Source organism: Pipistrellus hanaki (genome assembly GCF_964339955.1).
Source record: "Pipistrellus hanaki genome assembly, chromosome: 16".
Lineage (NCBI taxonomy): Eukaryota > Metazoa > Chordata > Mammalia > Chiroptera > Vespertilionidae > Pipistrellus > Pipistrellus hanaki.
Window position 1 is genome coordinate 20,717,017 of NC_140518.1, and position 15,263 is coordinate 20,732,279.

At 37.9% G+C, this 15,263-nt stretch overlaps 1 protein-coding gene and 1 pseudogene across 20 annotated transcripts in view; one reads left to right on the forward strand and one right to left on the reverse strand.

Moving 5' to 3' along the window:
- BCAS3 (BCAS3 microtubule associated cell migration factor) overlaps window positions 1-15,263 on the reverse strand; it is a 463,099-nt gene that overhangs the window by 440,957 nt on the left and 6,879 nt on the right. For all 19 annotated transcript variants that reach the window (XM_084861666.1, XM_084861664.1, XM_084861665.1 and 16 more), the window contains exons 4-5: window positions 7,866-7,941; window positions 1,112-1,218 (exon numbers count right to left, since the gene is read on the reverse strand). In XM_084861666.1, the coding sequence (XP_084717792.1) occupies window positions 1,112-1,218; window positions 7,866-7,941 (183 nt within the window). The remainder of the gene's footprint in view (window positions 1-1,111; window positions 1,219-7,865; window positions 7,942-15,263) is intronic.
- Window positions 6,384-6,961, forward strand: LOC311610741 (neo-calmodulin-like; annotated as a pseudogene). Its single transcript has one exon. The product of its transcript is annotated as a neo-calmodulin-like (transcript).

The following is a 15,263-nucleotide window of genomic DNA, read 5'->3' on the forward strand; positions in this document are numbered from 1 at the left end:
ATCCAAAAGAACAACCACAACCAAAAAAGGCAGGGAGAATTCTAGCTGGAACACTCACACAACACACACACACACACACACACACACACACACACGGCTTCTAATGAGTTTGGTGAATATATTTCTTTAAGGAACAAATTAAAATTCTATTGGCCCCAAGCCTCCAACTGCAAAAGGACCACACAATAGAAGTCTCCTGTCTGCCCCCATCCACTGAAGAGATGTGGTATTTAGGTCATGCTATAAACCAGAATGTAAATATGTATAAGCTGCAGTATGCAATACTGACTATACCTTACTGATCTGGTGATCCTACCAAGCCTTTCCTCTTTTAGGACATTTTATTTTTGGTCATTCCAAAATGGAATATGTAGGATTTAAAAGGAAAACTAGGACCCTACTAGGCAATTTAAAACATTTTGATAAATTGGAATTTACTATACACAGATACATACATATAAAATAAGCTTTGTTCAAGGTCATATTTTAATTATTGTTTCTAATTTTAAAAAGACATTTATGTTTTTCAGTAATAGGGTACAAGTTACATAAATTAAGGAAACCCGGGTAGCTTATATGCTGCTCTTATCTGTTAGGAAAGAGTGGAGTGGGAAAAATATATTTACATATTTTTGCATAAGATATAGCTATAAGGATACATAAGAAACTAGAAAATCTGGCTGCCTCAAAGTAGGGGAAATGGGGAACTAAGAGTGGGAGTGGAGACTAAGTGAATGTTTAAACTAATTCTAAAACACTGATTTTTCTTAAATGATTGCTAATTTTTAAAACAAGTCCTTTGAAAGTCTGTTTAATCATTTATAAAATGAGAGGAAAAAATAATACCTACCTAATAGAGTTACCATTACAAAAATTGAGATCTTGCATACAAAGTGATTCCCACAATTCCTAATCCACTTTTCAAAATCACTTATAGCATCTCTGGCCCTTATTCCTTGTACCCTGTATTGTGTTGCACACCTAACTGTATCTTAAGCAACTACTGTGAAATAAATGAATGAGACCTTTCTGAAAGTATTACCAGATTTCCCATCAGTTAGCATTCTGCAAAAGTCTTGTATTTTAGGAAATCAACCATCTTCATACTTACAGGGATGCTCCAGACCTGTATTCCATCACTGTAGCCAATCATAATCAGCAAAGGTGGCTCATTCCCAGTACTGTGTATTTCATGAAATTCCAGATTTCTTGATGTATCTACATTAGAATTAAATAACAGGAATTAAAAAGACACAGTGTCAGTCAAGAAAGCTACATACTTCTTTAATGCCTCAGTTTTTGGCCTGGGCAAGTCTATTTTGAAGAACTGTTGTTGGAAGAACTTGTGTTAGAAGATCTGGGGGTGTCTGTCCCATATGGCTCGAGAGCCTCAGTTTGCTGACCACTGGCTTAAGTCATCCTACTCAGGGAGACAGATAGCAGAAATCCAATTAGTGCTATTTGCCAACCACATCCACATCCATGATGGACAGATGAAGTTAAAGAGAATAAATCTCATTTTGGTACCTCCGCAGAAAGTTGATGAATATTCTATTGTCATCCTCCCTAAGACTTCCCCTAAACACCCAGCCTTTAAACCCCTCAAAAGGAAGGTCAGGCCGAAGCCGGTTTGGCTCAGTGGTAGAGCGTCATTCTGCGGACTGAAGGGTCCCAGGTTCGATTCTGGGCAAGGGCATGTACATTGGTTGCGGGCACATCCCCGATAGGGGGTGTGCAAGAGGCAGCTGGTCGATGTTTCTCTCTCATCGGTGTTTCTAGCTATCTCTCTCCCTTCCTCTCTGTAAAAAAATCAATAAAATATTGTATATATATAAAAAAAAAAAAAAAAAAAAAAAAGGAAGGTCAGGCCCTAGCTGACCGGGTTCAGTGGATAAAGTGTCAACCTATGGACTGAAAGGTCAAAGGCACGTGCCCGGATTGTGGGCTCGACCCCAATAGGGAACATGCTGGAGGCAGCCAAAGGTTCTTTCCCATCATTGATGTTTCTATCTCTTTCCCTCTCTCTTCCTCTCTGAAATCAATAAAATATATATTTTTTTTGTAAAAAAGGAAGGTCAGAAAGTCCAGTGCATGCTCCCCCTCCCAGCAGCATGCTTGTGCCTCCCTCACCTCTCCCCCTGAACCCTCCCCCCACTTCTTTCCCTATAGGCAGGCGTCTCCTAAATTCTAACGAACTCCCTGAGGCTTGCAACCAGGGCATCAATAGGTAGCAGCTACTAATCCCAGACAACCCCCCTGACCCTGTGCCAAAGGGCCCCCTTTTCTCTGGCTTCTTAGTGAGCCAAAGCAGACCAGCCTAAGCTGATTTCCCCAGCCCATTCTTATTTCCCTGCCTCCAGTTTTAATAAAAGTCCTCTAAAATTCACCTGGACTCGTGTTGTGAAGTTTTTCCTGCACAAAATCAAGAACCCACACACTATCGACTGTAGACCAGTTGAGGGCCTAAGCAGACCAGTTCAGTAATTGGTCCCCTTTCCAGTAACATTAGCACAAAAGATTGACAAATTCAACTGCATTATTTTTCACATTAAAATGAAGAACTTCTGCTAATCAGGAGCCACTCTCACCACAAGAGTAAAAAGGCTAGCTAGCCACAGCATGCAAGAAATCTTGCAACAAGCATAACCCCACAAGAATTCAGCCAGTACATGTAACAATTAAAAATCGATATGAAAGATAAGTCATTAGAAAAATAGGCAAGACATGAAACAGCATTTCAAAAAGAGGATATTCAAAAGATCAATAAGACACGAAAAGTGGCTGGACCTCATTTGCTGTAATCAAGGAAATGCTAATTAAAACCACAATGACAAAACCAAGTGTTGGGAGGATGTGGAGCAAATGGATTGCTTATTCACTGCTGGTGAATTTAATTAGTACAAACCACTTTGGAAAACAGTTTGACAACTTACTCAAGTCGAAGATACCACACCCTTTGACAGCAGTTCCACTCTAAGTATACATGCTCCTTAGAAGCATGAGCACACACACATGCACTAAGAGACATGCTTAAGAGTATCTATATCAAGACTATTTGAAAAGAGCCAAAAGCTACAATCAATGCAAAGGGCCATCAACAGAATGGACAGTGTTATATTGATACAATGGAATACTTTTGAGCACAAAAAAAGAATGAACTACTACCATACACCATAACATGAATGAACCTCACAGACATAATGAGCAAAATAAGCCAGACACAAAAGACCTTATATTGAATAATTCTATCTATATAAAATTCAAAATCACCAGGAAATTAGTAATATTCTTTTTGTTACCTTTCATGATGGTTACAGGGGTGTTGGATTTGCAAAAATTTCACTGATCTACTCTTTAATTTTGTGTTTTTTTTTTTTTTTTAATATATTTTATTGATTTTTCACAGAGAGGAAGAAAGAGGGATAGAGAGCTAGAAACATCGATGAGAGAGAATCATCGATTAGCTGCCTCTTGCACATCCCCTACCGGGGATGTGCCCGCAACCACGGTACATGCCCTTGACCGGAATCGAACCCGGGACCCTTCAGTCCGCAGGCCGACGCTCTACCACTGAGCCAAACCGGTCCCGGCTAATTTTGTGTTCTTTACCATGATGTTTGCACAATATAAAGATTTATAAAAATAATAAATTAAAGCAACAATATCCTTCTCCCTGTATTTGATTTCATCACTCTCTTCTCCTTCTAGAAGCTAAATTCCTTGATTGAGTTGTTTATAACTGTCCTCTATTTTTTAATTTCTCACTCACCCAAAAATACATTGCAGAATGGTTTCTGCCCCTAACACTCCTCCAATTTGACTTTTGCTACAGTCTCCAATCACCTCAAAGTTGTTAAAGAGAAAAACTATAGCCAAAACCGGTTTGGCTCAATGGATAGAGCGTTGTCCTACAGACTGAAAGGGAATGTACCTGGTTGCGGACACATCCCAGTAGGGGGTGTGCAAGAGGCAGCTGATCGATGTTTCTCTCTCATCAATGTTTCTAGCTCTCTATCCCTCTCCCTTCCTCTCTGAAAAAAATCAATAAAATATATATTTTTTTAAAAGTTATTCTAAAATAAATCTAAGAAAAGACCATATGATGAAAATCAGAAAAGATTGCAGTAATTATTTTTTAATCTCATACTTCAATTATAGAAATAAAATGGCACCCTATTATAAAAGACTAGAGGTCCAATGAGGATCAAGCCTGCAACTGAGGTACATGCCCTTGAATGTAATCGAACACAGTATCCTTCAGTCCTAAGGCTGATGAGACAAACTAGCCAGGGCTCAGGACTCTTAATACACAATCTAATCATCTTTCTACTAGAGCTAACTTGATCACAGGTTGTTAGGTTTAGGAGGGCTCCAAGGTCACATATAAAAACCCTGTTGTCATTATATGAACAAAATCTCCTTTCTCTTAATTTAGATTTGGTTAATCACTTGTGCTATTTTACTTCTCTGGATTGAGATAAGCACATATGCCCTCCTTCTAAAGGGTGACCACCCTCAAGATAACACATAATCTTATTAACTATCCAAGAACTACTCCTGGGTTTTTTGTTCCCACCTTCAGGTAATTTTCCTTAATTTCAAATGCATTAAAAAAGCTGCAAAACTCTTTCTCTGGAGCATCTGAGATCTTGCTCCCCTGCATATGTTGTCAGTTAGGCTCAAATAAACTATTATACAAATTCTCTACAGGTTTGGATCATTCCTACATTGACACTAGCTACAAAATAGGTTTCAAAAAACATCTCCTATGAAAACAGCATGGTGGTATCTCAAAAAATTAAAAATAGAATTACCACATAAACCAATAATCCCATTTATGAGTATATACTCAAAAATAATTGAATGCAGGCATTCAAAGCAATACCTATACACCCATGTTCATAGCAGCATTATTCACAAAATCTAAAGGTGGACACAACCCAAATGGAACATGAAAGGACAGAAAAAAAATGTGGTGGTGCACACACACAAAGGAATATTACACAGCATTAAAAAGAAAGAAAGAACCTACACATGCTACAACGTTAATGAATCTGAGGACATTATACTATGTGAAATGAGCCAGTCATATAAAGACAAATACTATATGACACCACTTATGAGGCTTTTGAGTAGTCAAATTCAGAGTCATAAATAGAACTGTGGTTGCCAGAGGCTAGTGGGAAGGAATGTGAAATTGTTGTTTAATGGGTATAAAATTTCAGTTTTACAAGATGAGTTCTAGAGATCAGTTGCATAGCAAAGTGAATGTGCAGTAGGTCCTCCATTCATAAATTTCATTCAATATCATTTCATTGTAATGTTGATGAGATGCTATAAGCAACTAACTCTTGTTTATGTCAATTAGCCTATATTAAAACTGGTTTCCTTATACTTCGTTTCACCATACTTCCAAAAACCTATCAACAATGTTAACTGAGGACTTACTGTACATAAGACTACTAAACCATACACTTAAAAATGGTTAAAATAAAAAAAAAAATTTTTAAATGGTTAAAATAATACACTTTATATGCATTTTACCATAATTAATCTTTTAATTCCCCTTAAATAAATCACTGTAACTGAAGAAGGGACTGTTGAATATAAAAACTGGTACCTAAGTATAGTCCTAGACTTCCTATTAGAATGCCAAGTCAAGAAAGACCATGGAGTGCAACAAGCTTTTCCCTCACAGATTAGAGACTTGGCAGTTCTGGTAATACTGTAGTGAACCAGCTGGATAACCTAGTGTGCTTTGGGTCTCAAACCATATGCACACCTTCAGAGAATTTGATAGAAAAATATCAGGATGTGAAACTGCTTTGGCTACTTCTTTTTTAGTATGGTATCTTAAGGAAAACGAGCTTAGGCATGAATCAGACTGTCTGAAAGAGAAACAACAGAGATCATTATACAAAAGGCCCTTGTCCTACTCTCTCATGAACTCCAAAAGTAGTCATCTCTACCTAACAGCAGTCAAAATTCGAGCATGGATTAGGAATGGACACCTAGGAGAATGCAGGATTGGTTCCCCAAGCCCCAACCATGATAAACCATATCAACGGGGAAGCAGGCTGGAGGGAAGGGGCTACCTGGCAGCACTTAATAATTTTAAGCTATTTTTTTATATATTTTAATATTTTATTGATTTTTTTACAGAGAGAAAGGGAAAGGGATAGAGAGTTAGAAACATAGATCAGCTGCCTCTTGCATACTCCCTACTGGGGCTGTGCCTGCAACCAAGGTACATGTCCTTGACCAGGATCGAACCTGGGACCTTTAAGGCTGCATGCCAATGCTCTATCCACTAAGCCAAACCAGTCAAGGCTGGTTATGCTATTTTAAATTAAACACAAATTGAGTCCGAGTGGAGCGAGCGAGCGAGCTGAGTGGTTGTATACTTGTGTCTCGAAGACCGGTAGCGCTTGCAGCATGAGTGACCAAATGACTTGAGAGCAAATTGCAGAATTCAAAGAAGCTTTTTCACTATTTGATAAGGATGGTGATGGAACTATAACAACAAAGGAATTGGGAACTGTAATGAGGTCTCTTAGGGAGGATCCCACAGAAGCAGAGTTACAGGACATGATAAATGAAGTGGATACTGATGGTAATGGCACAATCGACTTCCCAGAATTTGACAATGATGGCAAGAAAAATGAAAGATACAGACAGTGAAGAAGAAATTCGAGAAGCATTCTATGTGTTTGCTAAGGATGGCAATGACTATATTAGTGCAGCAGAGCTTTGCCATGTGATGATAAACCTTGGGGAGAAGTTAATAGATGAAGAGGTTGATTGAATGATCAAGGAAGCAGGTATTGATGGTGATGGTCAAGTAAACTAGGAAGAGTTTGTATTAATTATGATAGCAAAGTGGAGAAATTGTACAGAATGTGCTAAATTTCTTGTACAAAATTGTTTATTTGTCTTTTCTTTGTTTGTAAGTTATCCATAAAAGGTTCCTCCTGCTGTCAAAAAAAATATGCATGTATAGTAATTAGGACTTCATTCCTCCGTGTTTTCTACCCTTATCTTACTGTTACTGTCCTGAAACCTTATTTTAAAAAAATTGATCAAGTAACATGTTGCATGTGGCTTACTATGGATATATCTAAGCCCTTCTGCACATCTAAACTTAGATGGAGTTGGTCAAATGAGGGAACATCTGGTTATGCCTTTTTTTAAAAAATATATTTTATTGATTTTTTACAGAGAGGAAGGGAGAAGGATAGAGAGCTAGAAACGTCGATGAGAGAGAAACATCGACCAGCTGCCTCTTGCACACCCCCTACCGGGGATGTGCCCGCAACCAATGTACATGCCCTTGACCGGAATCGAACCTGGGACCTTTCAGTCCACAGACCGACGCTCTACCACTGAGCCAAACCGGTTTCGGCTGATTATGCCTTTTTAAGCAGTTTTCTTTAGGAACTCTCAGCATGTTGTTGTTGAAGTGTGGAGTTGTAACTCTGCGTGGACTATGGACAGTCAACAATATGTACTTAAAAGTTGCACTATTGCAAAACGGGTGTATTATCCAGGTACTCATACACTATTTTTTTTTTTTTTTTGGTACTGCTGGTCCTGTACCAGAAACATTTTCTTTTATTGATACTTGTTTTTTAAATTTTGTTTAGCCACTTACAGAAAATCTGCTTATGGCACAATTTGCCTCAAATCCATTCCAAGTTGTATATTTGTTTTCCAATAAGAAAAAATTTTACCCCCCAAAAAATAATTAAACACAAATTTATTTTGAAAACTAAAAAGTTACTAAAAGAGAAAGTAATCTAACTCAAGAATCAGGTCAACCTGAAGCAAACATTGAATGTATAAGCCCCAAAAAGTTAAAACCATACCATTTAAATCTGCATTTTCAAATCTGACCCAGACTATTTTCTCCTTTTCTTCTGTTAGAGGTGTTCCACTGTAAGCCTGCATAGTAAAACAGAAATGTTTGAATAAAAATATTTTACAGCGCTAATATTACTGATGTTCAAAACAAAGAGTAACTGAAAGCCAACACTATCCCTCTACAATTTCACCAAGCCTACATCTTGGAAACAGCACATTTTGTACTATTTGTAATCCCAAAGAAAGTTATCCAGGAGTCTGAAAACCTTGGTCAGAAGAGAGTTTTTAAGCTACTAAAATACTGCAAAAGCCCTGACCAGGTGGCTCGGCTGGTTGAAGCATTGTTCCAATACACCAAATGGTTGTGGGTTCATTCCCCAGTCAGGACATGTATGGGAAGCAACCAATCAATGTTTCTCTTTCACATTGTTGTTTTTCTCTCTCTCCCTCCTCTCTCTCTCTCTCTCTAAAAAAAAAAAAAAAAATCAATAAAAAACAGTACCTAGATGAGGATTTAAACAAGTTTTGAAAAGAATTGCAGAAACCTAAAATATAATAAACATATTAGAAAGCATTACTATAATTTTAAGGTGCTCAAAAAACTAAATAATTTCCAATATTAGCCAACAAATAAGAAGTCTTAAAAAAATAAAACTACCTCAAGTATCTATTTACTTCCCATGTATTTATGATCAGGCAATTTACACTCTACCCAAAATTTTCAAGCATATTACTTTCTTACAGCATAGGAAATATAGTCAATAATATTGTAATAACTATGTATGTACTAAAATTATCAGGGACATCACTTCTTACATTATATAATTGTTTAACTACTAGTCTATTCACCTGGAACTAATATAAAATAATACTGAACATAATCTGTAATTGAAAAATAAAATTTTTTTTGCCAGGACCGGTTTGGCTCAATGGATAGAGCGTCGGCTTGGGGACTGAAAGGTCCCGGGTTCGATTCCGGGCAGGGGCATGTGCCTTGGTTGCGGGCACATCCCCAGTAGGGGGTGTGCAAGAGGCAGCTGATCGATGTTTCTTTCTCATCGATGTTTCTAACTTTCTATCCCTTCCCTCTCTCTTCCACTCTGTGAAAAATCAATAAAATATATTTAAAAAAAAAAAAAAAAAGAAAAAGAAAAAGAAAATTTTTAAATGTACTCCATGATATTATAAATAGAATTATAGGATAGTACATATTACCTCATTTTCCTAAATCATAAAACAATTAAAAGCTTCATTTGCTTTTCTCTTGTAGGCTTAAAAATACAGCACAAAAACACAAAAATAAATTCACTTGTTTGTAGTCATACACACAAAAAGGAGCATTACTTATTACTTTCTTCATGTCTCTAGTTGGAGGGCAGTGTTGGGGGTAGAAAAAAAGTATTACTTTTTCAGTCTCTGATCTGGCCTCTACACTTAAGCCATTAGCTAGTTTATTAGCTAGTTTCTACAAGCCTGCAAGGGTCACAAAGATAAACATAGGAAAAGTGTCAAGGGTTCTTCTCATCAGTAGTCAAAGGGAGTCATTTCTCCATAAGGCAAGTATTTTTATTGTGTGAATTTACAAATAATTAGAATGTCAATAAAAGAGCTGCAACATTTTCAATTATAAAATGGTTCAATTCAGGTAATTATTATTTAATATGGTATATCAAAATCTCATAAAAACTATAACATAATTTGTGTTACTATATATGAACTGCTTTAAATTTCCATACCAATTTAAAGTCCCCATACTTACCATACAAAGGTAAAGGACATTGAAAATACTATTAAAAGACCATTACTTTATTTTTTTTTATTTTTTTTTAAATATATTTTATTGATTTTTTACAGAGAGGAAGGGAGAGAGATAGAGAGCCAGAAACGTCGATGAAAGAGAAACATCGACCAGCTGCCTCCTGCACATCCCCCACTGGGGATGTGCTCGCAGCCAACGTACTTGCCCCTGACCGGAATCGAACCCGGGACTTTTCAGTCCGCAGACCGACGCTCTACCACTGAGCCAAACCAGTTTCGGCAAGACCATTACTTTAATTGTAAGTTTACTATACCCAAAAAAAATTCTTTATTTCAATTGTTTGTTTTTTTAAAAGGGAACTATGAGTAGGGCAGTAAATTTTTTTGGAGAAGCGGGAAAAACCCACACTATAACCTACTTTATCTTGAACCATCTCATCCTTATCACCAGTTATCTTCTCAACCTTATCTTCTCTTCCTCCTTGGTCTTGCCCTTATCATCCTTGAAAACTTTTTTTTTTTTTTAATATATTTTATTGATTTTGTACAGAGAGGAAGGGAGAGAGATACAGAGTTAGAAACATCAATGAGAGAGAGTCATCGATCAGCTGCCTCTTGCACACCCCCTACTGGGGATATGCCCGCAACCAAGATACATGCCCTTGACCAGAATCGAACCCAGGACCATTCAGTCCCCAAGCCAACGCTCTATCCATTGAGCCAAACCGGTCCCGGCTTTTTTTTTTTTTTTTTTTTTTTTTTTTTTTAATGAAAACTTTTTTAAAATAATTTTTTACCTTGGAATAATTTTAGATTGCTAAACAGTACAGGAAGTTTTCATATAGAGCTTAGCCAGATTTCTCTAATATGAACTACCTAAATTAATTAAATTTTACCTTACCATGGTACATTCGTCAAAACTCTGAAGCTAACTGATGCATTACTACTAATTAAGCCTCAGATCTCATGGGATTTCCCCAGTTTCTCCAATAATGTCTTGTCTCTGCTCCAGGATCCAATCTAAGACACATTACAATTAGGACTTCTAACTTAGGCTCTTCTTCAGTCCCATAAAGGAGTAACATTTTATCAACATTTCCTTCAGTTTAGCAGAATTACTATCAAGCTGCTTATCACCTGTAGCTATATTCAACATTCTCCTTTGCAACATCTAAAGATGTTGTCCTTTGACTTCTGGGTGATATGCAGAACAAAACAAAAAAGGATGAAAGAAGCCTTTCAGTATATGGGGATTCCAGAACTTCTTTGTTTTCCTCCTCAGGGAGAAATAAGATTTTCATAGAAACACTTGTATAATTTTGTTAGTCTTCAGGCTTTCCTCTCTCCTTCCCAGACATGGTATTCTTTATATATATATTTGATATTTTTACAGAGAGGAAGGGAGATGGATAGAGAGTTGGAAACATCGATAAGAGAGAAACATAGATCAGCTGCCTCCTGTGCACCCCCTTCTGGGGATGTGCCTGCAACCAAGGTACATGCCCTCAACTGGAATCGAACCTGGACCTTTCAGTCCCCAGGCCGATGCTCTATCCACTGAGCCAAACCAGTTAGGGCAAGTCATGGTATTCTTTACTAAGCATTCCTGAGAAAATTCTGTGAAGCTAATGAAAGCATCTGAGTATTGCTTCTTGAGTGCCTTCCAGCAGGTTTGCACAAAGAAGGTAAATGAAATTAGTCGCTTTGCCTCTCAATTTACGATAATCTTTGCTCATGTTAGGTATTTCATTCCCAGTGATGCACACCAAGTGCCCATCCAGCTTTCACTTGCTGTCTCAATGGTGGTTAGCGTACTACTAAACTATTAGCCCTTCTTTTTTGTTGTTAATCCTAACCTGAGGATATTTTTTCATTTTTAGAGAAAATGGAAAGGAGTGGGAGAGACAGAAACATTGATGTGAGAAAGACACATCAATTGGTTGTCTCCCACACATGACCCAACCTTGGCCTGGGGGATTGAACCTGCAATGGAGGTGCATGCCCTTGGCCAGAATCAAACCCATGACCCTTCAGTCCACAGGCCAATTCTCTCTCCATTGAGCCAAACCGGCTAGAGCTTAGCCCTCCTTCTTCCACCAAAATCCAACTGCCATAAACCTCAAATTTAGAGTCCACAACTGACAGGATTTGTTTATTTCTCCTTTTATTCCTTATCTGGTTTCTATCATAGCTACGCATTCATAAGCACAAAGTTATTATTGAATTTTGAAAGACACAGCTAAGATTACTATAGACATGTTTTTTTCACTGTAAAGAAAATAACTTCCATTATGTGCTGTCAAAAGTATGTTTCATAACAGCAAATCATTCTATAGGAAGAACATATATAATTTCATATAATTTACTTGACTGCTATTAACACTTGGGCTGATCACAATTTTTTTACCCTGAAAATGTGAAATTTTCAAAAAGACTTAAATGAGAAGATTTGAGCTTTAACTCTTTTTCCTTTGTTAAAATTATTTTTAGCCCTAACCAGTTTGGCTCAGTGGATAGAGCATTGGCCTGTAGACTGAAGGGTCCTGGGTTCGATTCCAGTCAAGGGCATGTACCTTGGTTGCAGACTCCATCCCCAGTAGGGGTTGTGCAGGAGGCAGCTTGATCAATGTTTCTCTCACTCGTTTTTTTAACTCTCTATCCCTCTCCCTTCCTCTCTGTAAAAATCAATAAAATATTTTAATCATTTTTAATAACTTTTCAGAAGTACAATTATTAGATCAAATGGCACAGCTAAGGGTTTCTATACGTCATCAATGATATCTCTTGAACACAATGAAAATTCACACTATTTGTGATAGCTAAAGAAGCCAATAACACTCTAACACATTTTCTCCTTTTGGGGGGTAGAGACCCCAAAAATAATTTCCAGGCTCCATGAATTTGATGTTTCCCAGAATAGAACAGAAGTTGGAACCTAATATCATCATCAAAAAATATCATTTTCCGCCGGGACCGGTTTGGCTCAATGGATAGAGCGTCGGCTTGGGGACTGAAGGGTCCCGGGTTCGATTCCGGTCAAGGGCATGTACCTTGGTTGCGGGCATATCCCCAGTGGGGGTTGTGCAAGAGGCAGCTGATCGATGACTCTCTCTCATCGATGTTTCAAACTCTCTCTCTCTCCCTTCCTCTCTGTATAAAATCAATAAAAAATATATTTAAAAAAAAATATATATATATATACACACACCATTTTCCAAGTGGCTAACCACAAAGTATCAATGGGGGCTTCTGGATTAAATGTGGAATAAAGACTATGACGTACACATGAGACCCATATAGAATAATACTGAATGTAAATTACAATTGAAAAATAAAATTTACATTTAAAAAATTGAGACTATGAGTCACCAAATCTAGCCTACTACCTGTTTTCATAAAGTTTTATTTTAATACAGCCCTGCCCTTTGCTTTACATAAAAAGCAGTGATGCCCGGCCAATGTTGCTCAGTGGTTGAGCATCAATCCATGAACCAGAGAGTCACGGTTCAATTCCCAGTCAAAGCACATGCTGGGGATTGCAGGCTCAATACCCAGTGTGGGGTGTGCAGGAGGCAATCAATCAATGATTCTCTCTCATCACTTGATGTTGCACTCTCTCTCTCTCCCTCGCCCTTCCTCTCTGAAATCAATAAAAATTAAAAAAAAAAAAAAAAAAAAGGCAGTGCTGGTAGTTGCTACAGAGATTATATGACTTGCAAAAGTTTATCCAGCCCTTTACAGAAACAGTTCACCAACTGCTGCACTAGACCATGAAGTTTTAAGGATGGTCATAAAGTACTTCAACTTAACAGAATTCTGGATCCATAATGGCTGCTCAAGAAAATGTCTGCTGCCTAAATTTTTGCTTTCTTTCCAAAGTAGAATGACTTGCATAACATAAATTTCTTGAATGAATATTCTAATTCTCAGATTAATGACTATGACTTTACATCCACAGTTACTACTCTGATCCAAATCTGCAGCCAATTGCATAGATTAACCCCTTTCTAATGTATAATGTTCATAAAAACTAAATTAATAGTCTATCTTCCAGCACTTGTACCCTGTCAGTTTTGGCAGCCAATTTTCAATCTATTACTCACTCTAGTATTCTTGTTTCTCTAGAAAAACCTCCCTCAAAGCCCCTGACCACAGCCTTTCTTCTCCAGCCAACCAACGCTGCTTGCTATGCAGGGTTTCCATTAGCACAAAAGTTGCCTTTGAAAGAATCTGATAAAGAGGCACTCCAGGGCAGGCAAACTACAAAAATTTTGAAATGCCCCTTCCTTGGAACATGCCAGAGCTCAGAAAGGAGCAGTTTGTAGAAGACCTAAGCCTGGTGTTCTCAGAAGAATACAGGAAGCTCTCCAGCCACAGGAACTCTGTTGCCTACCATGCCCAACTAACCAGTTTCTTTCAACATCAAATACCCAACCTCTCCATTCATTAAGTTCCAATGACCTTTGGAACTTAAGCCTTTCACTCTTTCTTGGCTATGTATGAATTCCCTTTGTAATTGAATGTTCAGTCTGTACTACATGTGTAACACTATTTGATATGTTGTTACTACCTCTGGTTGTTTCAAGAAATTTGACTTCCCTTATTCAAGTTCTTCAAGAAAAAGAAGGAAAAAAACATGTATTTCTCCTTACATGCCCCACAGACTTGCAGACCTTGTCATTATGTGGCCTATTTTCATTAAAGGTGACTAAACATCATAAATACCAACATTCTGTGATACTTTCCCATATTTGATGAATACTCCAATACAACTGAAATCTAAAGTCTGGAATTTTCCTGGACCCTCTTGTAAAACCGATCTCCGAATGTCCTTTCTGAACAGGGCAATTACAGATACTGTAGCAGTCAGGGAATACTGGCACCACAAGGAGAAGGCAGAAACCTTCCCCTTCATTAGTTCCACTAAACATTGCTTCCCAAAGCTAATGTTTTCACAAGGATCGCCTAAGATTCTCACTATAAACACAAATTACTAGATGCCACCTCAATGCCACTCAGTCAGACGCTCTGGGAGAGGGGCCTGGGAATTACTCTTTTCTTTTTTCTTTTTCTTTTTTTTTCTTTTTTTTTTTAACTCAATCTTTATTGTTCATATTATTACAAAGATTCCTCATTTCTTCCGGAATTACTCTTTTCAATAAGCGTTCCAAGTGATACTTATGTTAAGTCTGGGCATCACTGCCCTAGGGATGATCCCAGGAGGGCAGCTCTCCTCCATCGCACATGGATAGAGAGGGAAAGGTAAGGAGCTAACTTTCTCACAGGCTAAAGTAACAGGGCACACTCTGCGTAGCATAAAAATACTACTTAATCAGGGAGGGATGCAGGAGGTTGTCTAGTGGGAGAGGGACAGTGGGATGGCTCCAGGGTATGTCTGTCCTATCTCGGTCAGTCCCAATCGGCCGGACCCCAGTAGCAAGCTAACCTACCAGTTGGAGTGTCTACCCCCTGGTGGTCAGTGCAATGTCATAGCTAACAGTTGAGCAACCTTAGCATATCATTAGCATATTATGCTTTGATTGATTGAACCGACTGGTGGACTGGATACTTAGCATATTAGGCTTTTATTATATAGGAGGTTCTCTTCATCCTGCCCTATCCTGAATGATCAAGATAACCAAAGC